Source organism: Varroa jacobsoni, unplaced genomic scaffold, assembly GCF_002532875.2.
Source record: "Varroa jacobsoni isolate VJ856 unplaced genomic scaffold, vjacob_1.0 scaffold_599, whole genome shotgun sequence".
NCBI lineage: Eukaryota > Metazoa > Arthropoda > Arachnida > Mesostigmata > Varroidae > Varroa > Varroa jacobsoni.
The window spans coordinates 145,399-171,549 of record NW_019213501.1 but is presented as its reverse complement, the minus strand read 5'-3'; the positions used below and the strand labels follow the sequence as shown (position 1 = coordinate 171,549).

Below are 26,151 nucleotides of genomic sequence, written 5' to 3'. Positions count from 1 at the left end.
TCGGCATACACCTGATGACATTTAGATGTTTTTACGGTTGGATTGTCTCTATTGTAAACTGTTCGCTGAGAAATTAAGCAGTTAAGAAGGGCATTCAGTGGGGCTAATACACGTTCACGCGTGTTTCTACTGCCCCGCATACTGCAAATAAAGTAATCAACCTTCAATCGATTTTTTGTCAGCGATTAAATATCTTAATGAGCTTACAATTAGCAGGCGACTTTAGACGTTTCCGACCCACACAGGTAATATTTGACCCTTCAGCCATCTCATTCCTTATGTGTATTTTTCTCCAAAATGAGCTCATCAAGCGTCATCAACAGGCTAAAAACGCAAGTGAGTTCGCTTGCGTTAAGCGTCACACTCATGGTAGTAAGTATGGCCAAGTAGGCCTAGCACGAATTGTATTGGGTACTGTACCCAAGTAATTTCGTTAATGTCCATTGATAATGGGTTGGTGCGTTTCACAGGCCAGCATAGCCTTGCATCTACTCATAGATATATCTCTCATATTCAATGAAACCGTTGGCCTTCGCGTATTAGGCTCAATGCAGAAATTGCACTATGAACAATTTCGTTCGTTTTTGAAATACTATCTAGGCAATATTTGAAACCGTTTCAATTATTCAACAAACCATTAGCTCCTGTCACTGTCCATTTTACGTATTTTCACTCTCTAATAAATAGCATTTCTCAATGGCTGTAGTAGACTTATGGCAGTGATGTTGATCGTGCTCACTGTGACCGTTGACTCAATTATATCTGTTTCAAGCGTTACCAGCACCGCCGCCGCCGCCGCCGCCGCTGTCCACGGCCTCAGTTAGCATGAATGACTGTAGTCATCATTCAATCCCAACAAGTAATGTAAGTATGCTTCTGATGCTATGTTATTGACGATGATCCCGTCTGTCGCTGACGCGGTTCTCCTACGTTAACGTTCGCCCGGCATCGCTCGTTGCTGCTGATCAAGACAACACCCGCTGCACACGATATCTCTAATAAAAGAACACTACACAGAACATCGGGCACTAAACAGTATGTCGTCTGATCTATTCGTGTGCGTGTTTGTATATGTGTATATATATGAGACTGCCTGGCTCCGTGAGGGTTTGACATATTGCGTCTGGCGCCATTTTTCTCATAGCTGGCTGCCGTTTGCTTCGCTAGAGCAATAGTGAAATTCGTGGCGACAGCATCAGTAGAGATGTCCTATCCCAGCTAGCGATTTGATATGACAACAAAACACACCAAGCAACCGACCGTGCGTTAGCTTTGACCCTCAGCAGCTACGCTGGCTTGACGCATACTCAACGACCCCTCAGTGATCATCTGTCGTCGGCCGTCGCCCCTTGAACGCCACGCGACACCAACACTATTACGCCACTGTAGTCGCAGTAATGTACAGCGGCGAAGCGCTCTAGCGACTAACCAGTGATCGCTACCCTTAATAACAGTACTAGTACCATTACGTCTATATATATATATATATAAGAAACTTATTCCCCAGTTGTCATGCTTATATAAAGGCGCGCTTGCCATTGCGAGTGAACTGTGCCAGTCTGTATGTACACAAAACGCGGTCAATGGTGTATACAGTGGGTTAGCCTCGAACAACGTACGCTGGCGTGTACCGAAGACCGGTGCGCGGGCCAGCTGAAGGCCGTCAGTTTCGACTCACGGCCACCGATCGTGCCCAGACGGTCGCTGAAGGACGTTTTCAGCCGATAGGCCATGAGGAGAGTGGTATTAAAATGAATGCAGCGACAGAAACAGAAAGAGTGACAACATTAACTGCGTAAATGGCAGTCGACACGCGACGACGACGACGACGGCAAGTATACACACATCTATATCCATTGTATGACTGGCAATTGTAACTGCTCTATAGTGCAAGGCGATGTTTGCTGCTAACGGTGCTGGCCAGCTGGCATGACAAATGGCCTTTATATTTGTGTAACCATTGGCGGTCACCAGAAACTAAGTTCTGTGCTAAGGCTACATTCCGCACCAGAACTCGGGGATGCCTCATGGTGTTTGGTGCGGTAGTATTCGATCGTTTAGTGACTGATCCGATGGGAAGCGGCTGCTGAGATACAGAAACATAGGTAGTAGTAGCAGTACCGCGCTGTCTTTCACCTTGACTCGTACAACTGAGCAGATATGTAGCACAGAGTGTATGTGTGTACTTTAAAAGTGAGTGCGGTTATATAGGTTGACGGCAGCTAAGTTTGCCCTCGTAGATAACTCCTAATTGTACTCGTCTTACGCGAAGATATTTGTATAGTCGAATTTGCACAGAGTAGACTAAAAACAGTAACATATCTGCATGTAGCACAATAACAATCGTAGAAAATTGCCTGATATGGGTAGGCCCGATCAATGTTTTATTTATACTTAGAGTAACACTTTGACAATGATCTAGTAACAAACTTAATGAAATCTAATATGGAATCTAGATATGGAAATGGCTATGAACAAGTAACAAAAGGCTTCCAACGTATTACGGATAGCCATTTTTGTCGATGCTGCTACTAATAGCTTTTGAATAGGACAGATCACAATGTAACTGCGCGTGTAGGATGACTCTGCTAATGAAATTAGATGAATGAAGCTTCTATTTTTTTTTTTGTTTATTGTTCATTTGTTTTACCCATCTAGTATCTAGTATCAGAAAGATGGTAAATGTTTGAAAATTTCAATTCAAGAAAAAAAGCAATGATAAAATACCGGTCAGTTGACATCACACATATATGAATTTTGTGCGAACTCTTATTCTCCGTAAATATAGAGTATATAATAGCAGTTCAGCATAAAGAGGTATTAGTAAGAACATGGTATATCTGAACAGAATCGTCTTAATTACTTTACTCAACTTTGGACAAGATGACATGGCTAAGTCTATCACTTCCGTTATTCCCGCCTGACGTTTGACACTTTACGCTCGTTGTTACAATCACATTAAGGCACGTAAGAATCCCTAATTTTCCTCTAGGTGCAACCACGTTTCCATCTGGCCAGATCATCAGTGTATTACCAAATCGTAATGGGAGCGCCAACGAACTTGGAGCTAGGGGACATGAGATCTCGTAAGGAATAGCAGTTTCGTATCGTTGGACAAAGCATGCACAGTGAATTCGTAGAGAACCAGGGCCATCATTTGTTTTTCTCAATCGGTCTACATACCTTGTTGTCAAATACACGAGATAATAATTAATGCAAAATCGACTATGGTCATTGTTGTTTGCCATCTCCGACCTTCAGCACGGTGCTCAATAGATAAAATTAGCATATTTCCCGCTGTTGCCACTACTTTCGCCATTAACGTGACAAACCCCATGGCATCGTTCTTGTCGCTGTTTCTCACCGCTAACAAGTTCATCCCTACGCACGCATGCACGTACGAGCACGGATAAAGTAAATGCAAAACTTGGTGAAGATCGAAGTCTCGAGAAAAGAGACCAATGAGCAGCTTAGATAAAGCCCTACGCTGGACCTTAAAATTTCCGGCGGAGTGACATGTTTTTTAAGGATACTCGTAGTGGCCGTGGGTGCTGCTGCTTAGACATCATAACGCGTTAGAGAAGAAAAGGGCGGCTTAGCTCATTATCGAAGGAAACCGAAGGTGTGCAAGCTTATACGTATTCGAACTTTCCTGATGAGAAACATGTTCGCTAAAATGTGCATGAACAGATTTGTTAAAATAATTATGCGCACATAATTATTGAAAAACACTTAGAAGGCACACACAGAATGTACGTTCCGAATGGTAACTTTGTATGTTAGCTGAATGTAGTCAATATGACTACCGTTGACATTTTCACTTTGGAGCTTCTGTCTGTCAATTATGAAAAAAGATTAACGAAAGAAAAGGCTACAAACCAGTCTAATTTGGGAATAAGATCAAGATTCATAAAGTACTGGATGTCTATGTCTGAAAATTTCTGGTTCTGGGCGGATTGATCTTTTCAAATGTGAAACTTTTATTAATATTCATTATAACAGCAAAGGTCGTTGTCCTGCTTTGTAAATGCCCGGTTCTATCCATGTGAATAGTTTACGTGCACGGAGTGCTCAAAAAGTTTCTGAACCGCTTTCTAGACATTATCAACTTTAGCAAATTTACCGAAAATTTCAAATTCGGGCTGGTCTTTTTTGGCTCAATTGAATAATTTGTTAATTCCGATATCTAGATACGACAGGTATGTATTGTTTTTTGCTGGTCCTTGTATGTAGATACAGAAGGAAGAGCAGAAAACTTGTGCACGGAGAATTGTTCTTTTAGACAGACGAATTTTCAAAACGTTACGTATTATAATACTTGAAGAATTCCATATCATTAATTATGTCTACGATTTCCGCGTCTACTCTAGTTTTAAAATAATAAGCATTTCTGTAATTAGAACGGATAATTCTCGGTATTGCACATCTTCAACACGGCGCAGGCAGCAGTTGATTCGGTTAGTATAATGCAAACCCATGGGGCACCTCGTTGCTGCTCGGAGTTTGGCCAAAGCCCATTTTTTAGAAAAACGCCTTGCTAATCACAGAAAATACGATTCATCAGCTTGGTTTGCTACAGTTTACTATATAAATCCACATAAATTTCAAAGCTCTAAAAACATAAATCTGGATTCTAACTCGGCTGAACGTATTAAACGTATATATGGAGTTTTTTTCTTTTCGCGCTGCGACTCTTAGCTAGGAGATTGATGCTGTGTGGCTTCAGCTCGTACGAAACATGCATTTCGTTAGAGTGCATTATCGTTAGACCACATACATTTATATGCTCTTACCTTTGTCGGGTACCTTATATATAGACGATATGAAAGCATTGTTAAAACAGAATAGGGATAACAAGAATTGAGAAAATAAATAAACTCTATAGCATAGACCAACCGCGTTGCTTTTTCTGCACCGCGCCATTCAAGGAACGCATCCTTGGACATAGGCCTATAAGGTGCCTACAGATGCTTCCGCATCGGACACAAGTGTGACTTTCGTTTGATTTATGGTACGATTCATTCAGATAAATCGTGTTCTGGAAGTGGTGCATCATGTAGCGAACTACCACATGTTGGTTTTTACGTCGCTGTTGCAGTTAATGGTATGAGTGAAATTACATCATCATATGGTGACGTTATGTGACAGTTCTCAGACAAACTGCGGTCTTAGCGAGGTCATTGGCTTCTCAAAAATATAATTAATATAGTATATCTTAGTCGTTACTGCACTTCATTGCATTTCGACATTCTGGATTTGTTTTTGATGAATAATTATTATTACTAGACACATTATCGACAGGCGATTGATGGGCTAGTCTCGCGTGATTTGTCGTATAACAATACTTTACTCAAAAAGAATATTTCTCCATTACGTTTTACCTTTACACAAAAGACACTAAATTTTTTGATGGCACACACGTCCTAGAATAATATCCACCATGGCTTCTGTTCATCGACACGGTTTATCTGATTCGGATATATCAGCGGTATCACAAATTTTGATTGTACCAGAATGGTACGAGTGTTCATCATCTAAATTAGTATTACGACAGTAGTATGAACATGGGTATTTATGTAAGGCGGCTGGAAGCGGAGTTGGTAAATTTTAAAAAAGAACTTTTGAACTAATTCGGCTGAAGATCGTTTTCTAATAGACAGTACCCCCCTTTATTTTTTACACACTTCTTCCAGTGCTCTAGCAACTTTTAAACAGTCATATACCTACCATTTTTATTCCCATACATGTTCCCGTTTCTCTTGTCTATGACTTTTCGAAATAAATTGATAGTGGACTTTTCTTGTCTGTTACCTGCGTTTTTCAGCGTCTAAAATATACGATAATTACATGGATTTATATCAGAGAATACGGGAGTTAAGCTAATATAAGATATTTCTTTGTCTGATCTATCAAGTAACTGAGCCATGTCATCACCTAACCTGATTACATGCTTTCGATGGTCGAGCCAACAACACTAAGCCTTGAACTTTTTCGACACTGCTACTGAACTGAATTTCTTTCTTCATTTTTTTCGTTTGCTCCCTCTCTGGCTGGAAAAATAAATCAAACTATGTATCATCTATGGAGACCGTACGCACTGGAAGAATATTTCGTTCATTAAAGTTCGTTAAATACACTAGACCCGTTTCTAGATGGAGATCCATTTTACATCCGCAGTTTTCCGCATTTTTAGTCTTAGGATGATAATTTTGTAGCACGGTGCATCGAAGTGTCAATTTTGGTCGACAGAACCCTTTGGCTCCAAGCTTTGTTTTCGTAACAAGTGTCTTTCGGGTCCCAATATCTGCTTATCTCCCTATTGATCTTCAACACTCCTATCTCTGTTTTTGAGACGGGCGTGACTATTCATGTACTATGCACTTGTTTAGGGTCTCTTTTTCTAATGTTTTCACTCTGGTTGTCGAGAAACAAAAACTTGGCCACTGGGCGTTAGTTTTCAAACCTAAAAAAACATTTTACCTTCTCAACTCATTCTCCCGGAGTATTTTTAAGTAAGTTTACACTCGTAAGTTTCTAGAAGACGGGAGTATTGATCAGCCGAAGTTCGTCTGCTAAGGGTGCAAAGTTTAAAAGTTAATCCATTTTAAAGTCCACCGGATTCGTTTGTACCAGCCTACCATATAACTTATGCAGAGTGCTTGTTATAACACCGTAAATTGTTTGCCGCACGGGTTTTATCTGTTATTTTTGTTACAACAATGAAACCACTTCTTTCTAAAACAAAACCGCAGATTCATTATGGCAATGATGATGAAGAGCTCTATTAAGGGTCCTATATTTGATAATCCTAAAAGTTTTGTGCGGAGACTAACGGATTGTAAATAAGCCCCCGCGAATACCTTTTTCTGGACTTTTTGCACAGCGTGCACTTTTTTTGCCCTTTAAACCCGTAGATTGTTAGAACCTTTGCCCTATTTGCCCAACATTTGAAACATTTAGATTTATTCTCTTACGATCATTATCATAAAACTGCTATTATTGTCCTCAGATTTAAGGAAGAAATTTTTTTAAAAAATTCTGAGGCGTAGAAACCCTGAGTTGAACGAGATTAGAAGCCGCGATCGAAACAAATGGCATAGAATAGACACGCCCATTAGGAGTGTTCTTGATAGTAACCTTCTGTGTCTATTTGCCTTCCTTACTCTGTTAGTACATATTCAAAGAGTGACAACTATTTAAAAAAAATATAAACAGGCCAAGGAAATTAATCTTATAAGGCATCAGGGTCAATATCTATATAGAACTGCGCAATGGAAGCCGGGACGCGACGAAGACGGGGAGTGTATTCACACACATATATATATATATATATATATATATATATATATATATATATATATCGTTCCTTTTCTCCGTTTTTAACTAACAGGTTGTATGGATGTCTCGATTTTTTTCTGTGTGCCTTTTGTATCTTTAGCTTCCTATACATCCTCAGATCATTTCTCCTTTACGTTATTCTACCTTGATCAATGTTAAAACCTTTGCACAATCTAAATACATTTCAGATATTTAGCGTATTCAAAAATACTTGTTTGATGTTATAGGCACATGTAGATTCTGCACGATCAAGGATCACCACGGTCTAAAGGATGAACCAGATATAGCAGTACCATCGAATACGACATGCTGTTAGGCTGTTGACAGAGAAATCCATTTGCAGTAAACACATTTACTTGTCATATACATTTTTGTGGGTTGACTTAAAAAGAGAAAGATGATAACTCCAGAACCGCCATATATCATGGCTGCCCAGAAGAACAGGTTGGTATCGACAATGCAAATTAGTTTGACACCTTCGAGCACCATTATTTCTTTCATCCTTTACGGCCTTCTATTAATTTTTTTCATTTTCAGCTGCACGAACACACGAACTATGAAATTGCCCCTATTACCCTCTCCATTTCGTACATAGAATTTTTGTCATCTAACTTTGTGACTATGATATGCCCCCGAAATGCTGACCCTTTGCTGAAAGGCGAAAAATGGTTGTCGTTTCTGCCTTTTTCCGATTCATGCTTCTCTTCGTCGTTTCTACTGTTTGCTTGCTTGTGCCATAGAACAGAATAGCATTCCACCTTTCCCTTTCGTAGAGAACTCTCCGAACAACCAATTTTCTTCATCTAAATCGATGACGCCCCCGGTGGGCGAATAGTGCCATCGTGGAATTCTTCGTTGTCGTTTTCGTGGTCTTCGTCCTTGTCAGGTCCGTTCCTCCCCTACCGATCGAGCAGGTTCAAGAGCCTATGTGCGTATATGGACCATTCCTTTTTCTCGCAGCTCGCACAGACGCAGTCGCTCCTCGCAGTCAGTAACGGTAGGACATGGTAACGGCGGTGGTATCCCTGCTGCTGCTGATCTTTGCTGTGCCGACTCTGATCTAGTCTGACAGGAGATGACAAGAATGATGGCAAGAACAACGAGGACAATGACGCCAGGAACAGAGTCGGAAAGGCCAAACGATCCAAACGCCAACGGACATCTTGCGCATTACGAAGCACCGACCCGTACATCATGGACCGCTCGCAAATTCCGTCTCGCATTCTTGCCTCATTCGGGCCGTCTCGATTTTATGCCAGAGTCAGTTTTCAACATGAGCCGGGCATCGATGTTCACTATTGCATTGGCTTTTTCGATTTCGTTCTTAGTTTCAACCTTATGCGCTCATCCATCCAGAAGAATCAATGTGCCGTTATGCTACTCGTATCTATTGTTGCTGCTGGAGTAGGCCCGCCTGGCTTATATTTTGCGATAGACAGTTCGCCGGCGGCGGACTTATTTCCAATTTTCCAACGAAATTTCTGATTTCTACGCGTCTCCTCTATGTAGCTGCTCATCCACTTCCACATCTCTTAACTTCCTTCTGCATTCAATTTCACGTTCTATCAGTACGCACACGTAGTGCCGAGCGACGGTTTTGGGGCCGCTGCGGCAAGTGGGACGTCACTTATGTGCGAATCTACCGATGCGGCGATTTAGACTTGTAGAATCCAAAATTGTCCTCTCAAGCCAAAAGAAAAATGTCGATGAAGGAACGGACAGATAGATAAATCGTTGAACAGGGGCGAAGGCGGAAATAGAGGTAGAAGGACAGTAAGCGTGGCTTTCGGAGATATGGTTGGATCGAAGGTACTGGAGTCAGGCGGGTAGTCACGTGAAACGTAGAAGCAAAAAAAAAAACAGCGAGCCACCAAAAGGCCATAAACGAATAGCTGAAACGAATCGAAATGCTTCTAAGCCTCTTTGCTGTTTGTATGTATAACACATCTTTGTTGGCGCTATCACGGCCACTCGATAGTATAGAAAAAAGTTCCGAAATGTAAGTGATCTTAATTCTGATGTAGCGGCAGAGTTATTTTCGCATCTGGCTGTTATGTGGCATAAGAATGATGGAATATCTAACAGCGATATCGAACTTCAAACGTGGAGGACCGTATACCTTGTTCTTTTTTGTTGAATCTTAATAGGTCAACTAAAAAATTCAACCGAATAACTAAGATGTAGGGATTTATAGTTAGAGCTATCAGCGAGATTAGTAAACCGAGCTCATTTTTGCGCAAGTTATTGCACAACTTCCCATATTCAGTCTGCATTTTCACGTGTATACTATCGAAAAAGCATATTTTTAAAAGAAACTATTCTAGTTAATCATGATGCTGTTGGTTTATTATATATGATACTGCGAAATCAAACAGTTTGCGCGGAACATACGTTATATAGACTAGTTTCTTATAACAGCTGCGTCTGAAGTCAATTTAAAAGAGGAATCAACTTTTCAATGCTTCAGTAAACGATTTCACATCAGCGTTTTCAACCACAGCATAACGAGTCCTTTAAAAAGCAGTGACTTAAATCTAATATGGTCATAGCCTATGTAGTAGTCATGGCATATGAAGAATGTAAAGTCCCGGTTTTGCAAACGTTTTACAGGAAACGGAAAAAGGTCGGAAAATAACCTTAGGAAGGAGGGAGCTGATGGCCATATTCCTTAGCTGTCTTACAACTGCTGAAACAGGCTAAGAGCTGAGTAGTCGGCAGTCAACTGCGATAGCTACGCCATTCAATAACGTCGTTGGGTCTTGCTATTGCTCTGCTCAATCAGTGATAGAGTGACACCAAGTTTCACGAGTCGTTCGTTCAAACCAATAATTACTGGCAATCTATCGAGTGACTGAATGGGTGACAGAGTATTGTGCTAATCATTGTTATCATAAGCTTCATTATGATCTTAAACAATCAAATTTTACGCACAAAAAAATTATATTAGTGTGCTATTTTGCAAGTACATACGGTAGCATTAAAGACTAGGTGATAGGTTCATTGGTAGCATTGGACTAAGACAGTCGGTTTACGTAGGGATCATGTCGAAGCATATTTACGTGTTGATGCCATTAATAGGGACGACCAATAGCCTTGCAATCACAAGCCAGAATATAAGTAAGAGATACGATCCTTTTTTGCCTGTGTTATCATGTCAAGTTTGTTTCCGGGAGGTAACATCTAGATAGTAGCCTTACATATTGGCTTGCGGCCGTCCTGTTTTCGTTCCTCTACGAATCCCAGGCCAGCAACGGCGATTGATTTCGTCGCCTTCGAAATTATGTGGTGCCATAGGCATGACGATCACACTGCTAGTACGCGTAGGCCAATTATGCAAGAAGCTCATGAGTTGGACGTTATTGAGAACCATACTCCCAATGATGATGTTATGACGGCGGTATTTACTTTAGACCAATTGCTATTACACACTACTGCATTTAAGCTACGAATCGAGCTTTGTGTACTGGCTGTCCTGTTGAATTTGCATAATGTTACAAATACATCTTTTATATTCAGAAATTTGGAATTGCAATTCAAACTAAGGCAATGCAAGCATCCGTGCAGTATCACTCTTCTCATTTACAATCAGTTTACGAAATTTCTTCGAGGCAGCTCCGAAAATCTAGCACAGTATATTTAGAACCCATATTTCCCTCTCGTATGTATTGATACTAGAACTAGACCGTTCTCGGCGGTTTCGTTTTCTCCAACGGCGACACTTTCAGCTTATCATTTCGTTTCTGCCTGGACGACCCGTTCGATGCGAAAACAGCTGTTATTATGATAAGTGTCTGCTCCTATCAGATGTTTGTGATGGGACCATAAGTGAAGGTGTGATTGTTACTTGAAAGGGTGTAACATGTATAATTGTAGGAGTTTGGAACTTCACCTCAGATACTTCCACAGCTTTGACGTCCATGAATGTTATTGATAAGGCAAACTAGTACTTCGGTAAAGAGTCTCATACGTTTTGAAAATAGTGACCAGCTGAACTCTGGAGCAGACTGTCGATCGGTGCTGAGATGAACCCTGGCAATTTTCCTTAAAAACGCTTAGTCATACCAATGCGATTGATTCCCGAAACTTCACCGAATTTTTAAGTTCTTACTAGTTTAATCAGGGGTGTGAAAATCAGACATAATAGAAAAAAAAACATTAACGGATACATAACGCTTTTCAGGAGCCTTCTACTACTTTGAATGGTCAACAAAAAAAAATTTTCTCGTTCATTTTAAAGGTTAATTTTGCAATTGCTCACCGAAAGTGAACCCTTCTATGCTGTAGTATTCCGATCTTCGAAAAGAAAGCGAAACGTTCCCGAAATTAAAACTATGGGACCGGAGTGACTTGACCGATCGATTCGTAACCTGGTAGGTTACGACAGCTCGACTTAGAGAATAAAAAGTCTGCAGACGTAGTGCCATTGCCTAAAAAAAGTTCCTAATATATGATTTGGCGTCTGTAAGCTTTGATGTGTTGTCTATCGACATTTCACCTAAAACAAAACAATAGTGACTCGTCAAAGTCAAGATGAACTGAGTAAAGTAACAGACGTTTTTTCTGTGTAGTGGTTTCATATAAGCAAGTGGCGTACTTCTACATGACGAACGCAATTAAATACTCCTAAGTTTTTTTCACTGCTATCGTACAGTTGTACAACAGGTAAATACATCTATCTTTATCTACACAAATGTATGTTCCTTTACGTAGAAACGTCCGCTTGATATGGATAGAAAACCATGAAACTGATAAAAGTAAGATCCTCTAGATTCGGATGTTATTTGTTGATTGCAAAATCGATCGCTTACTCCGCATGAAATGTCCGCGGGCAGCTTTACGCAGAAGTTGAAATACAGCTGGGTAAGAACACTTCGTGACAAGTCTGAATACCTGCTGCAACATTTTGGCCTTGCCGTTACCTGCAAGACGCGATAAGGATAACTGGTACGATATCTCTCGCGTTGCATCAGTATTACACTTTTTTGTTCCTTCTATTCATAGGACGCTGTTCGCTTTTACTTACCGTGTCATCGTCGACGTAAGCCTGTGCCTCGCTCATAACTGCCTTGACGCGTCACAGCGCTATCTCGTAGTCCTTTTTCAGTGCTTTCTCTTGATTTTGACACGTTAAACGTTATCTTGTGGCCCTTTTCAATGCTCCTGCTTCGCAACTAGTTTACTTATATGAATTACTATCTGTTCTACATCCGCTCATGCGTCTTTAGTCTTTGTCCTTCTTTGCTGCTTGGCCCCTGTTAGGGCGTTGGTACCTTTTAGTTAGGATAAAAGGCTGATGAATAAGCAAGCTCTTAATTATGACCCACTCTGCAAAAATACGGTAGCAGAGTAAGAATGATTACGTCTACGGGATGCTGAAACGAAGACGGTTCTTAGACGCTCCTATACTAGCCCATATTCGTCTACCACGAATGGCACCAGAAATTCAGGGCCATTCGGATCTGGTTGTTGGCATAATTCGGGCGTTGCTTTAGAGTGTTCTTCAGTTTCGTCGTACATTGATTTTTACTCACAATGAGCGCGCATGTCTGCTTGCTACTTGTGTTCTGGTGAAACCTACTTGGTATGATAATTCGAAATGATACCTAAATCAATGAACACATTTCACTGCAAACCTTTACGAGAACGCCATAATTATCGACGACTGGGTAGTCGAGCCCACGCTTCTCACACAGGCAACTGGGTTGTTTTAGGGCGATAATTTGAATGGACTTTTATTCCCCATCTAGCTAAGAGGCTTATTGGTCAGATAAGAGGGCCGAGGAAATCAGTCGAAGGCATCTTGTATGCAGATGGCATAGCGATACATAAGTCGAACGGCTTCCAAGTGCACCAAACTCTAGCCCGGCACCGCGCGGTAGTCACAGACTTGGTACTGGGTCGACCTTGTCAAAATGCAGGAATTAAAGTTCAGAAGAAAAAGCAGGATTGTCTCCTGTTTATGTTAACCGGTGTCCGCAGTTGGTGTTAATCTTCTCCGTGGACCGCCGAAGTTTTACTGTGCATGTCACCAAACAATGCGCGAAAGCAGTGTTAACCGCATGTGTAATCAGAGCGTCCCACCGGTGTCCCTTAGAACCGTCCTCAGCTTTTCTGGGCTCGAAGCAGATCTGGTCGCATAGGGTACACATCATTTGGGAGGATTCTTCACTGGGGAACCTCGAACAATTAAATCGCGTTAAAGCTTTTTTCCTCAAAAGAGCGCTAGACTACACAAACAAATTGCCTCACGCGTATTTTAACCGATTCCCCACCCTGTCCGAGGACCTATTACGCTGCTTTGAGTTCCGAACGGCAAAGGGCTTCAAGACCAGCCTTAAAAACAAAGAGTAAAAATTTGCGGAGACCGATAGGGATTTTTTTGCTGCGGGTGCGACGGGGAGCAAAAAATGAAAATAGGCGAACCGGCTGTTGTGACTCGCTGTGCCGCGCATCGGTTCCATCACAAAGTGTACAAGAAGCCGGGTTTCCATTAGCCTAGTGGGCAGCACATGCCGGTACTCCAGATACAGAGAATATTGTGATGGATATTATGCCGCTCGTTGTCTCGGGGTACTATCTTTAAAACATTTGGCAAATCTCTTAAATTACCTTTATAAACTTAATGAGACTCGTATGACGCAAGCTTTTTTAAATGGTTCAATATAATATCTCTGGCATTGAGAAATTGCGCTGTTGCTCTGTGTATATGGGGCTTCATGGGCGAACATGATTAGTATAGAGGTAGCACATCGTCATGGCGAAAAAAGTTCGAACATAAACAGAAGAAAAACGTATTCGATTTTTTGTTGATACATTTCCAAGAAGGTGTATATAAACTGAAGGCCAAAAAGCTCAGAAGATCTGCAGCAAGTACCAGAAGGTCAGTTGTGTACGCTCGAAAAAAGCGTGAGCTGATCTAGTTGCCGCGGATCGGCCTCTCTTCATGCTATACTATAAACAAGCTTCACACCTTATTGTTTTTTTCTAGCCAAAGTAGTGTACAGGTAAATTCAAGTATGAGTACGTGATTCTTAATAGGGATAGCCAACTTGCAGCATTGATTTTTTTCGACCGATATTGTTCATATGTAGATGGCCAAAAGGTCGCTCTACTCATTTTACATACTGACAAAAATCTGTAAGTAACCGCCGCCTTTACCGAAGTAAGGGATGATTTTGTTTGAAATTGATGTTTACGGGTTGCTCCGTCGTTAGCAAGCAGAATGTAACTGAAAGCGCACTTCATTATGACCCTTGAAATGTAGCTCGCAGCCAGATCACGTAGCCAACGAGGCAATGTTGCATGAAAGGGTCGTGAACAATTGTGTAGGTGGCGTTTGCAGGAGGTGATATGTAGATGGGCGACTGAAGATATGACCACCTTATGTTGCTCTATTAGAGCCATATGCAGACGTATGCATGATCGAATTTGGGAAAGTGTTCGTCTTCATAAGATTGCCATGGTGGCTATCGTCTTCTTGTATGAAACCAGATAAAAAGTAGTCTTTGGTGAAGGTTTTACTACTAGAAACACCGTGAGCTGCGAGGTCGAAAAGCTCTGAAAAAGAAATCTTGAGAAGATGTGGAAGATTTCCTGCGAAGGTGGCTAACGAAAAATTGAAAGCTGCGATGGAGGCTAATCTATTCCAAAGAGGAAGGTTGTGAACATCACCTGCATCAGAAAAATACCATACATGTTCAGCTTGGCCAAAAAATTGAGTAACAGATGTGACAACGTTTGAGCGAAAATTGAAGGAACCTCAAAAAATGCTTCTCTCATTTTGCCCATGTATTACAACCACGACCCATTCATAGGCTATTTTTTTTTATCTATTTATATTTTTATCTAATAATAATATATATAATAGAAATATATTAATAAAAGTACTATATGTATATATATTATTATATACTATTATATAATTGTATCAGTAGGTGGATGCAGCTGGACTCTCATCTTTAAGCAAATGTACAGCTGCTAAAGTCTGTGGTGCCCTGTTTGATGATTTACTATTCACTATTAGCTTTTTGTCCTGACTCAGCGACTATGGCCTAAGCGAATTTGAGAAAAAAATTGCTATTAAAATGGTACGCCAGGGTAAGCAACTCTTACGACCGTTCTGATACCATAAACGTAATGGTGGCAAAGATGGAAGAGTTTCAGTCAGACTTGTTGCCAGCGACGATATTTACCATAGACGACCTGTACTGATTACCATTCCTCTTTCAAAATATCGACATTCTCGTAATAGGAAAATTATCTAAATGTCAACACAGTATCGAAAACGCTCGTCGAAATTCCATAGAACCTCGTACCGCACACGAAACAACTAAGTTACCATCCATCATAGATAGTTATAACACATGTCCAAATCAAAAACAAAAGGACAAGGTCTGTGAAAAAGGATCGAAAAGGCAAAATGAACTATGCCACGTTCTAGGCTGAGCGATCCAATACAGGTTACGCCTCCATACGATCTGCGACATAAACGCTGAATGTGCAGCTCTTTTTTTTCTAGAACCATACCTGCATTACCAGGTCAAGCGCGCCGTACCAATTTATAATACTTGACGGTTCGACTAAACACAGCTTTTTCTTCTCACATAAATATGGCCGTATTTATGGTCATATTTAGCGTGCGCAACTAATCTGCGAGATTGTCACCTGACATCTTAAGCTGCCTGTACAAACCGCCAGAGTCTATCGATAGAGCTAAGTAATTGACACGCTTACATATGCATGCTATGCGAGTCGGCAACCCAGCTCGTATTGAGCCGCATAATAGACCATCGACTAGATGGGTCTACTCTGTTCCTGCGTAATGGGCCAGCCTTTCCAGTAGCAGACGGCATAGTGCCTTTCCTATCGCAACATCACCATTGTAGACATTCACCTCCATTTTCTGTATGTCTCTTAACACCGCATCGTAAAAACAAGATGACATAGAGCAGAACCACCGGATGACGTCAGAGTCAGAAACAGCTCCATATATCTAGGTAAGTACGCCGTGCTTTTATTTTCTTTGTGTTCCATAGATTCCCAGCGTCCGACACCGTTTGCGTCCGAAGGGAACGGCAAGCGACGAGTAATAAAGCTTTTTTTTATGTGTGTGATGCCAGGTGGAGGGCTCGTGAAGGGCATAGCAATTGTGACAATAACTTGGACAACGGCCCCGGTTTCTTCGAGGCCGCGAAACGTACAGTTGGCAAGTTATTTGTTTACGGCGTAATTTTAAGCTAGCATAGCCACGTTCGTATGCGGGCCAATTTTTGAAATCACCTTTCCATCAAACAAACGTCTTGTTGGACTCATCTGGGATTTCTTGAGCAAAATTACGATGTCTCGAGGCAATCATATGAGCAGGTCTTATAGAGATGTGCGTGAGCCACTCACTTGAGGCCACTTATGAGGCACTCTCGCGGAATACATATATACGCGCTTCACGTAGGTTGGCACTGCGTTCTTGTTTTAGAGGGAAACACATTGTAATCTGTACAGTGGCAGTTCTGTTCGCTCGTGTGATTATTGCCCTATGTATTATGAGTGCGGTTTTGTGGAGAATATTCCAAAAGCCACTAGAAGGTGGATCAATAGCTTCATATACGATGAGTACTTTATGGCCATTTAAATTTGAGGAGATACATTATAAACCGTTTCTCTACCTGACTATGAGGGTTCGTCTGAATGGAAGAAGGTCTGCCAAAAGAGCTTAATTCACAAACGAATCAACGCATTGTCTATTTCACTTTCGTGATGTCCTTTGTTAAATAGTAGCGTAGTTGCCTCATTATTATCTATTCACCGAATGCACTCGACGATAAAGATGGGCATTACTGAGATGCCTGTACCCGTCCCTGTGGCGAGAATAAGTTCGACGAGTTCACGCCGCTTTTTGAAGTATTGTCCAACCATAAACACAGAACAATCACGTGTCATTGAAATTCCGCATCCCAGGATCACTCCTGCAAAATAAATGGTAGACGACATTATTTCGGCTATACGACTGCTAAAAGTATGTTTATACATTCAGAGAACGTTGTGTGTAGCGTACCACATCCGGTGCGGCGAACAACAAAATTCAGCACATCTTGTTGAACTTACAGTCGGTATCGTTCATAACTAAGGCTGAAATGATAAGGGGCCTATGATGGGTGACGGTTGGTGCCGGTAAGGTGCATCACTCTATGTAATGGCATTCAATTAGCGAACGAGGAACCCGTTGATGAGCTTAATCCTATTCTTTAGTCTTTCGCCAATTTTGCCTTGACACAGCAGTTGAAAGCAGGACCTACAGCATCGTATAACTGCAACCCCATAAGAAAATTGTATGCCAGACATCTAAATGACGAGGAAGCTGTTAAAAACTTCAACATGTTAACTTAGTGCTACATTTCACGAAAGCAGACTGTTCTTCGTCTGTATTTTTGGGGTTTGCTTTTTCACAGAATGGGATAAGCAAAAATAAATATATAGATATACATCTATAGTTACTTGGATTGAATAAAGTAGTATGATCAATAGGGATGATTAAGGTAAATTGACGTCGTCATTTAGTAAATAAAGATCTATCTGTATTGCGGTCACCTCTAACTAGGAAACAGCAGGAATGCTCTCGCTTTCTGAAATGAGGCCTATCCTATAAATCCTTGTAAAGATTACTATCGACTTGTTAAGAAACTCGAACTTCACTGCGGCACAGGTTTAAACGCTAAAGGCAAACTAAAAGGATATTTGACAGAAAGTTTTTCGGAGCTTATTTTTCTGCTGCGCACAAGATAATTTGCTGTGGACGCACACACTTCACGCACCTGATATAAGGATAACAGCATTTGCTGAAATCAAACAATAATAAATAAGTGCTCTCATTTCTTCGGAAGAGAAACGTTTGTGGCTAGCAACAGATACAGTATTCGACATCAAGGTCTGTCTCGAAGTTACTTAATTCCAAACAAAACATATTGTAGTCGTAAAAAGCCGGAACTAAAAGATACTTTTAAACATTTTTAATTTAACCTTCAACATATTGTCGTACTTTGACCCCCTGCATTGTACCGCATATACAGTCTTGGACAAGAAACAAGTTCGCCCAACATATTCCTACCAAAGCCCTAGACGTTAGCTTATAGCCTGCAGCATTTTTTCCGCTGCCCCTTAGATGTCGGCCTGAGATCGCGTATAGTGAGCCTGAATCACAGAATTTATTACAGCTTAACACACAAAGGTCTTGAAAAATCGGGGTTTTTTTAACCGTCTCGTTACGTTGACATGTTGTACATTGGAGAAGGCGGCTCGCTTTTGTCTGCCAAGAAGAATGGCCATTAGAAAACATAATGTAAGGTAGTGGTCTCGCTGAAACACAACGGTTTAACATAACGGAAATTTCTTAGAGTGACCAAACTTTTGGATTGTTGCAAACGCGAGCTGGCGATATTGAAGCTAGCATTTCACTTAGGACCGTTTCCCCATTACGAAAAAGTCATACTGTATAATATAGTTACGAAAGTAAGTTCGCTGTAATTCCCGCATAGATAAATGTGTCATATATTGTTAAATTTATTTATGTAATAACCGATGCGTCCGAGCTAACAAAAATTCGATACAACATAATATATTACGCAATGAACAGCGACGTCTAAGGCCAGAGATGTCGAAGATGGTGACTCGCTCTGAGACGGCTGGGGATTCGTACGTTTCCGACAAGTTAATTACAAAACAAGTTTGAAGAATCTTGGCTTTAATTAACAGGACGCCCTGGATTGATGACCCAGGCGCTCTAGAAAGCATCCACCAGCGTTTTAGATCTGCGTTTTCTGCACCAAGAAAATACGTTTTTCTGTATGTCATAATAGTATGGGCAAAAAAAAAAAAGGGAACTTGTGCTCTCCCTCTATGGATTGAAGTGATTAACATAGAGGCGCGATGTTTAATAAGTGATCTGTTCTACCCTAGCCCATCAAAATGGCGGTCATAAGGAAAGCTTTACTGACAGTCACTTAAATTGATGCTTACTTAATCAAATTTTAAAGAAATTCGTTTCCATTCGCCACAAGCACAGCTCGTTGGTTTAACAAAACAAATGGCCATCGATCGATTTCAAGTAGAAAAAAACAAACATGAAACCCCCGTCCATGTAAGTCTGGAATTTTGTAACGTCATTTACAGAGTACTAGATTAAACCCTTGGGTTGTTTGCATGTTTGTTCAAATCGGCCTTAAACTATTCTAGTTTATAGGTCCCTCTCACAAGATGGTCAGTGCAATCGTAGTATTCGAAATAATCCTTTAGAACAATTATTTAACAACAAAACAACAACTAAGGTAGCCCAGCAGAAACTAGAAATGCTATCGATTTCAATACGTTACAGGACTTCTATCGAAATTCAAAAAGCACTTTAGTTATACCCAATTTGGCGTCGTTTCACGCCATGTAAACAACTAGGAAAGGTTCCAGTCTTGACGTTAGGCATGTGTCCCATTGAAAAGTGAACACGGCCATTCAGGTTCCTATAGACAGGCGACGTTTTCAAGTCTGCCAGCGTCAGCCTTGTACGACGCTGTCAGCCAATTCTCTTTATGACCAGTCTTCGTGATTATATCTTCCAAAACAGCATATATTATAATGTCAGTGTGCTAATTACGTGATAACGTTGAGATCGAGTAATCATTGGCTGGCACTATTGCGCATGTCAAATAGCGTAATAGTGATAGGTGCGTACCGTAGCTAATGAATAACTGGTGAAACTGAGAAGCAAATGACGTGAAGAGGACGGCCAACGCGGCTATGAGGCCTCCGAGAACAGCGAGCAAACGGGTGCTCTTCCGCCGGCAGACTCCAACAACCCACGGCGAACAGAACAACGAGACTGCCATTGACATTGCCCCCAGGCACACTGTAAATAAAGCAATCGCACGAGATAAAATAACACTACGTTATATTGTCAAATACAGAAACATATGGTGATGATGATGATAATTATGTCAATGATGACGATGATTAACATTATAGACGTTAGAACTAGAAGCTCTAAGCAACTAGAAGCTCGCGCCAAAAACGAAGAAAAGAAAAGGAATCGCTCAATGCTAACGACACATAGTCCTCCATAAGATGATTGCTAACGAAAATGCGTCTGTCGGAAAACCACTGAAAAGAATCTTGTTTTCATGTATCAGACGTCTACTCCTTTATATTCCCATGCTATGCACTATGGTACAACGTATACTGTAGTACAGCAAATAATGCTTTTTATTAACTCGCTATTCTACCTGATCACATAACTCTCGTAATGAAATCTGTTCGACCCCAGCGTTTATCCCAGTTTGCGATAAACGTAGCAACATCGCGTGTATGTGGTCAGATGGCAGGAACGACGAGATGACCCCGGGGGAGATACACGAAACAAAGCTTGCGTAAAGATTAGTCCTATCCAAAGATGGACATTGCCATTGCCAAGATTGCCGTGTCCGTCATTCCTATACACGGGGTCTGATCTCCTCAAAAATATCCTCCGTTCGCCTTTATCTCAATTCAGTTCTTGCTACCTGATCCAGAAGAAGCGCGAACAAACAGTGCCGCAGAAAACGCAGTTTATCCGTGCAAAAAATAGTCCAATGATCATTTTAAAGGTAAGCATCTCCTGTATCGCTGTTCGTGTGCTTATTATGAATCGTACAACAGCGTAGACCTTCGTCCAGCATCGTTCCGATATCAGAAAAGAATAAAATGCTATGTCACAACCAAGAAAATAACACTGATAAGTAGTAGCAGTAAGATTGGTGGAAATGCCCTTTTGCGCACCCGGACTACAGCCGGTAATTCTACAGACTTCAAGGCTCAGACAGGCGGTCAGAAGCACAGAAAGGGAAAACCATAAGGCTGCATGAATTTTAGAAATAAAGGTTATTTCCGCCCCAACTTAACGAGTTCAGTTAAATGACGTTCTGTATTTGGGACAACTCAGAGGAAGCTATGTAGGAAATTTGCATTTGTCCTTGTTTGCGTACATGATTAACCAAACAAAGAAAAAAATTACAGATAGAGAATTAAGCTAAGCTTCAATAAATTAAAGGGCGTTTGACACGTTCGTGGAATAATTATGAGAGCCAGTCGGTATCATGGTTATCAGTCGTTGTGCAAGAGGTATCCATAGTTTTGAATGCGTTGTGCCTCAATGAGATCGAAATGACGGGTGAGAATTGGCTGACAAAGATACTATGACAGCCAGCGGATCTCGAATTAGTAGAGCGAGAATGACGGGGGTTGTTTTTCAATTGGACGATGACCGGGTCTGTTGATTTAATACCACCCCATCGGCAGCGCTGCGATTGAAGGAAGTGCAAGACGAAGAATGAAACCAAATGAACGACTAAATTTGGCCTTGGACAGCTATTCACTGCTTAGGGCGAAACAGCGAACCAAATGAGATGTGGCCAGCCACTAATTAACCAACAAATGCGACACAAGTCAGGATTATAAAGAAAAGCTTTTCAAATTTGATACGTTTTCGTGCTTTTCTGTGTGTGCTTCGAATTCGAAATTGAATTTTTTGTCCATCGTCTCTACTTCTGTCCCTAACGGCCCAGTATAGATGTTAAGCTTGCTGAAGGCTTGTATCGTAATACATATAAAAGTAATCTACTTTAATATTTGTCCGTCACTACGAGCAATTATTTCTATTGAATGCGTCAAGCAACATAAACCCCTTAAAAATGTTCTGTGCTATTCCAGTTGACGTTTTTAGCTTCAACAAGCGGGTAGTTACACCGGACGAAGAGTTACGGAACGAAGAGATCGGTTGGTAAGGCCGATCAACTAACCGTAATTGTTGCAAGAACCAACGCCTCTCAAGGAGAGCTACATAACTTGATGGGATAGCAATCCACGGCGACATAGTTCTGTTCCGCGGCTGTTCTTCCACACGGACGATCTTCAGTAACAAGCCACGGCCAATCAACGTGCTCTTGCAATACCTACTGCTTGCGGAGGGCTTTCTATTAACTTATGATATAGTGTTTCTTAGATATGTCGTAAGCAATCCGGAACTTACATACATTAAGTTTTTTCGAAACGCATTCGAACTCACTATTAAGAAGAGTCTTAAAAACACCGTCTGCGAAAACATGTGACGCGCCGCAAACCTTTTGGGACAACATATCCGTTGAACAATGGTAACTGGTTGACACAGAACAAGTTTATGGTTAGAGAGGACGAACGTACGATGCCTTTAGTACACACTGTTATGAGTCAGGGGTCAGCTATGATAGTAGCGCGAATTGTATGTAAGACCACCTTTTTGCAACATTCTACTCTGCTATAAAAGGAGATACAAACTGCTTCCCGAGTTCCAAAACACTGTTACGGTTAAAAGCAGGAGTATTGAAATTTCTGCGCGAAGTGGTCGGCAAATAAGGGTCTGGCTGTCTGGTTATTTGGGAAACTTTGCTCGTCGCTGTCAACGACAAAGGTAGAAAAAGCTTCAGACCTAAGGCTAAATATTAAAGCTACGTATAAGTCTACTTATAGGAAAAGTGTGCTCCACAATTTTGTAACTTTAACTGCCTCGTGAGCGGTTCAAAGATGCTGTTCGTAAAGCACTGTCTCTAAAATGAAGAGCAAGACCGGGTTCAATTTTAAATTACAGTGATATACGAAGCTATCACTGTCCATAAATGAAGATCATACATACTTATGCCAAACAGAATATTCTACCGATAGGAAAACCGCAAATAGAGCTTTTTTTTTTGTTTCATTAAAAACTATCTAGCTTCGTCTTTTTATGTTTATATGAAATGAGCTGTTTTTGCTAATTATGCGTTTTCAATGGAAATCGATGTTTTCTGCAATACTCGCAATGTAGCAATATGATTTGAAAAACTTGGATGAATAATAATAAGCTAGCTTCTGCATCGTCGAGAATTCTGAGCGGGTGGTATCGAATTGATTTTTTGCGTATTACCGCACCCAATTAGATATCTGATTAGGACCATTGCTGACGCCTGGGCATGTAGCTTGGCGGTTGGTTTTATATAAGACTGCTGCTGTGTAAATAGCTGCGATTATCATTCTCGCCGTATTATACAGCGCAAGGTTCTTTTGCGATCGTTGAAGTCTGCGCCGGCGACCATGTTGAAATTCAAGAGGTATCATTGGCAGCAACAACTGCTGGAAAGCGCCGCCCCCGTCTGCGGCACGGAGGCGGTACTAAAACCGTAGCTGGAAGCGATGATGCCATTGCAATAATGATATTGTGCTTTTAAAAAAGAGCTGTTTTCTATTCTATAATACTGGTGCAAACATTTTGCTGCCGCTATGGTCCGTCCCGGGGGTCAGACATCGTCTTGACAATGGTACTTCGGCGCCTTGACGGGTTTCGATTCGGCTCGGTATCTGCTTAATCGGTAGTGATTTGATCATCTAATTTTTTTCAGCGCGAGGACACACGCAAAGAAATGTACCACAACTTTTCTCTGGCATTCACTAATGGGACCTTCATAAGCAATCGCCATTGATCTCTGTTGTCGCCGCCGTTCGTCTCCTTTCGTTCATTCATTGAAAGCATCGACATTGCGTATATCGATACATAATTTTGTCCTTTTGCGTGCTATGTCCTTTACTTATCATTTCGTTTTTGTTTAGTGTACCTTCTATCGTAGTGGAGTTGATCCTATTACAACTGTTATTGCCGCCGCCGCCGCCGCCGCCGCCGGTGCTACCACTACGAGTGCGCTTCTGCCAAGACGAAATGATCGCGAAGAGATACAGGCAATTACAATATAAAACCCCTTCGATCAAAGCTGTTGACGTGTCCAACATTTTAGCTAGCTAGCAATCAATCGCCAGTCGATCCAGAGTGTCAGTTTCATGAAGGGGGACGATAAATAATGAATAGGCCGTGCAATTACTTTGTACGAAAACAGCTATTGTGATTCATGGCAAAATTTCGAAACGTAGATAAATTGCTCCGTAAAAGACGCCGTAAAAAGTAGATAGGTGATAAGTAACATTGATTATAAATACACACATTATCCTCACATACGCGTACAAATATTTACATGTCGCTATAACAAAACATTCATTTTATGTCTAACTAGAAATAGAAACGTATTGATGGATTAATTAGCACCGGATGTGTAGCTGCACATACGTTCTATGTGAAATACTGTATTCTTGGGAATATTTATTCTGGGTGCCTTAAGATCGAGAGCTCGATAAGTGCACGAAGGACCGTTTTTCAGCTTCGATGTGTGCGCGTTCATGCAGTAGTTTTTAGCAAATGGTTGTTTTTTTCAAAAAATTTCGAAGGTTATCTCTGGCAAAAAAGAGTGAGGTGGTTGGCACGGAAGAGCTGACCTGTTAACAAGTACAGCCCAATTCAGCGTCTATACAGGCAATATTTTCCAGGGTCTTTGTCTGAGCTAAGATTCTGTCCTACGGATCACGAGATTTACCTCTGCCAAAGGGAACGTTATCGGTAACCGGTACTTAGGTCTACAGTCGGTCAACAGCGAGGACTAATTTGCACAGGCGGCAAGCAAAAGGGGACTAACTTGCTAACTAAAGTTATAGTTGAATTTTACCGATTCTTTTCTGCGAATAGAACAGTGCCGAGTAACTGCTTCGCCATTGTCCACTGGACTCTGTCTAAGGCCTATTCAAGTAGTATGCTATTAGCCTTTGTAAGCATCCGGCAGACATTTCAGGAGGAAGTATGGTGGGCAGCACACTATCAAAAGACAGGGTATTATCCTAAAAACTAGTTTATATATATATATATATATATATAATAACGAATCGATCCGTTTGACACTGTGGTCCTATTTTCCGACCGATGTGCAGTTTCGACAGTCGAAAGACCGTGCCCGCTTTTGTGGCCAGCTTTTGTGATCGGCAGCGCACAACCGTATTTCTTATATCCTAAAAACTTCAAAGCTTCAAGAGTAACTTGTTTGGTTATATATAAACGAACGTATTGTTAAAAGGTATTATCGCTGTTGGAGCTATTGCCTTCCGAAATCATAGCACAGTAAGATTTATATCTCGTCACGTTTTATAAATATCGGCGACCATTATCAAATGAATTTAAAGCAATATATCTATACTTCTATAAAAGTAGAGTTTTCAACCGTTCCTCCACTTACGAGCAGCTGTTGAGTTTGCATTAATAACAACACCAAGGTAAAAGTAATCATTACGGTCGACACCCCGCCATTCCAGTAATAACGAAACACTGTTACAAGAATCAATAATTATCACCACATTTGTTATTAGTGTGTGTCATCGATCGTCCATACAAAACACCTGATTTGGGCAGTCCAGTAATTATGCCTACGACCAAGAAAATGGCAGCAGTTTCTATCTACAGTGCAGATCTATCACCTATTTGCATCGTTCGTCTTTTCTCTCCGTGCAATTTCATAGCTTGTTAAACTAAAGTGATGCACTTATCTTTCATAATAATAATAATAATAATAATAGACGCTGATGCTTTATTTGAGCGTTTTTCGAAATAGTGCGGGACGCAACAGAGTCGAACAAAGCACGGGTCGTAAACAGTTCGTATACGTGCATCGAGCCGCTGAGGGGGATAACTAAACAGTACGTCAATGTGTGTATCTGGATAATCTGCGTTTTGCTGATCAAACAAAAAATGATCTGCAGTATGACATCTGTCACAACAGAGACATCTGTGTGAATTTTTGACGAATATGAGAATGTTGTTTAGGTTGAATCCATAAGATTTCGCAGTATGGTCAGTTGATCAAAGGGCCCACTTATATATCCCTATCCGACACATATGCAACTTCCTCGGAGACACAA

General features: G+C 41.1%; 1 protein-coding gene and 2 long non-coding RNA genes across 4 annotated transcripts in view; 2 read left to right on the top strand and 1 right to left on the bottom strand.

Moving 5' to 3' along the window:
* The window catches only part of LOC111261830 (monocarboxylate transporter 12), a 44,522-nt gene extending 18,766 nt beyond the window's left edge, over window positions 1-25,756 (bottom strand). The window contains exons 1-3 of one of the 2 annotated variants that reach the window (XM_086968856.1): window positions 25,473-25,756; window positions 20,054-20,227; window positions 17,141-17,300 (exon numbers count right to left, since the gene is read on the bottom strand). In XM_086968856.1, coding sequence (XP_086824982.1) covers window positions 17,141-17,300; window positions 20,054-20,213 — 320 coding nt within the window. In that variant the 5' untranslated portion in view covers window positions 20,214-20,227; window positions 25,473-25,756. Of the gene's footprint in view, window positions 1-12,361; window positions 12,667-17,140; window positions 17,301-20,053; window positions 20,228-25,472 lie in introns of those variants that run through there. The other variant, XM_086968857.1, reaches the window with a different exon arrangement.
* LOC111261832 (uncharacterized) lies at window positions 807-11,994 on the top strand. Its single transcript, XR_015311686.1, has 3 exons — window positions 807-1,831; window positions 7,566-7,782; window positions 9,949-11,994. It is a non-coding gene; the product is annotated as an uncharacterized LOC111261832 (long non-coding RNA).
* On the top strand, window positions 1,840-4,891 carry LOC147753275 (uncharacterized). Its single transcript, XR_015311687.1, has 2 exons — window positions 1,840-2,193; window positions 2,993-4,891. It is a non-coding gene; the product is annotated as an uncharacterized LOC147753275 (long non-coding RNA).
* Window positions 25,757-26,151: the final 395 nt, after the last annotated feature.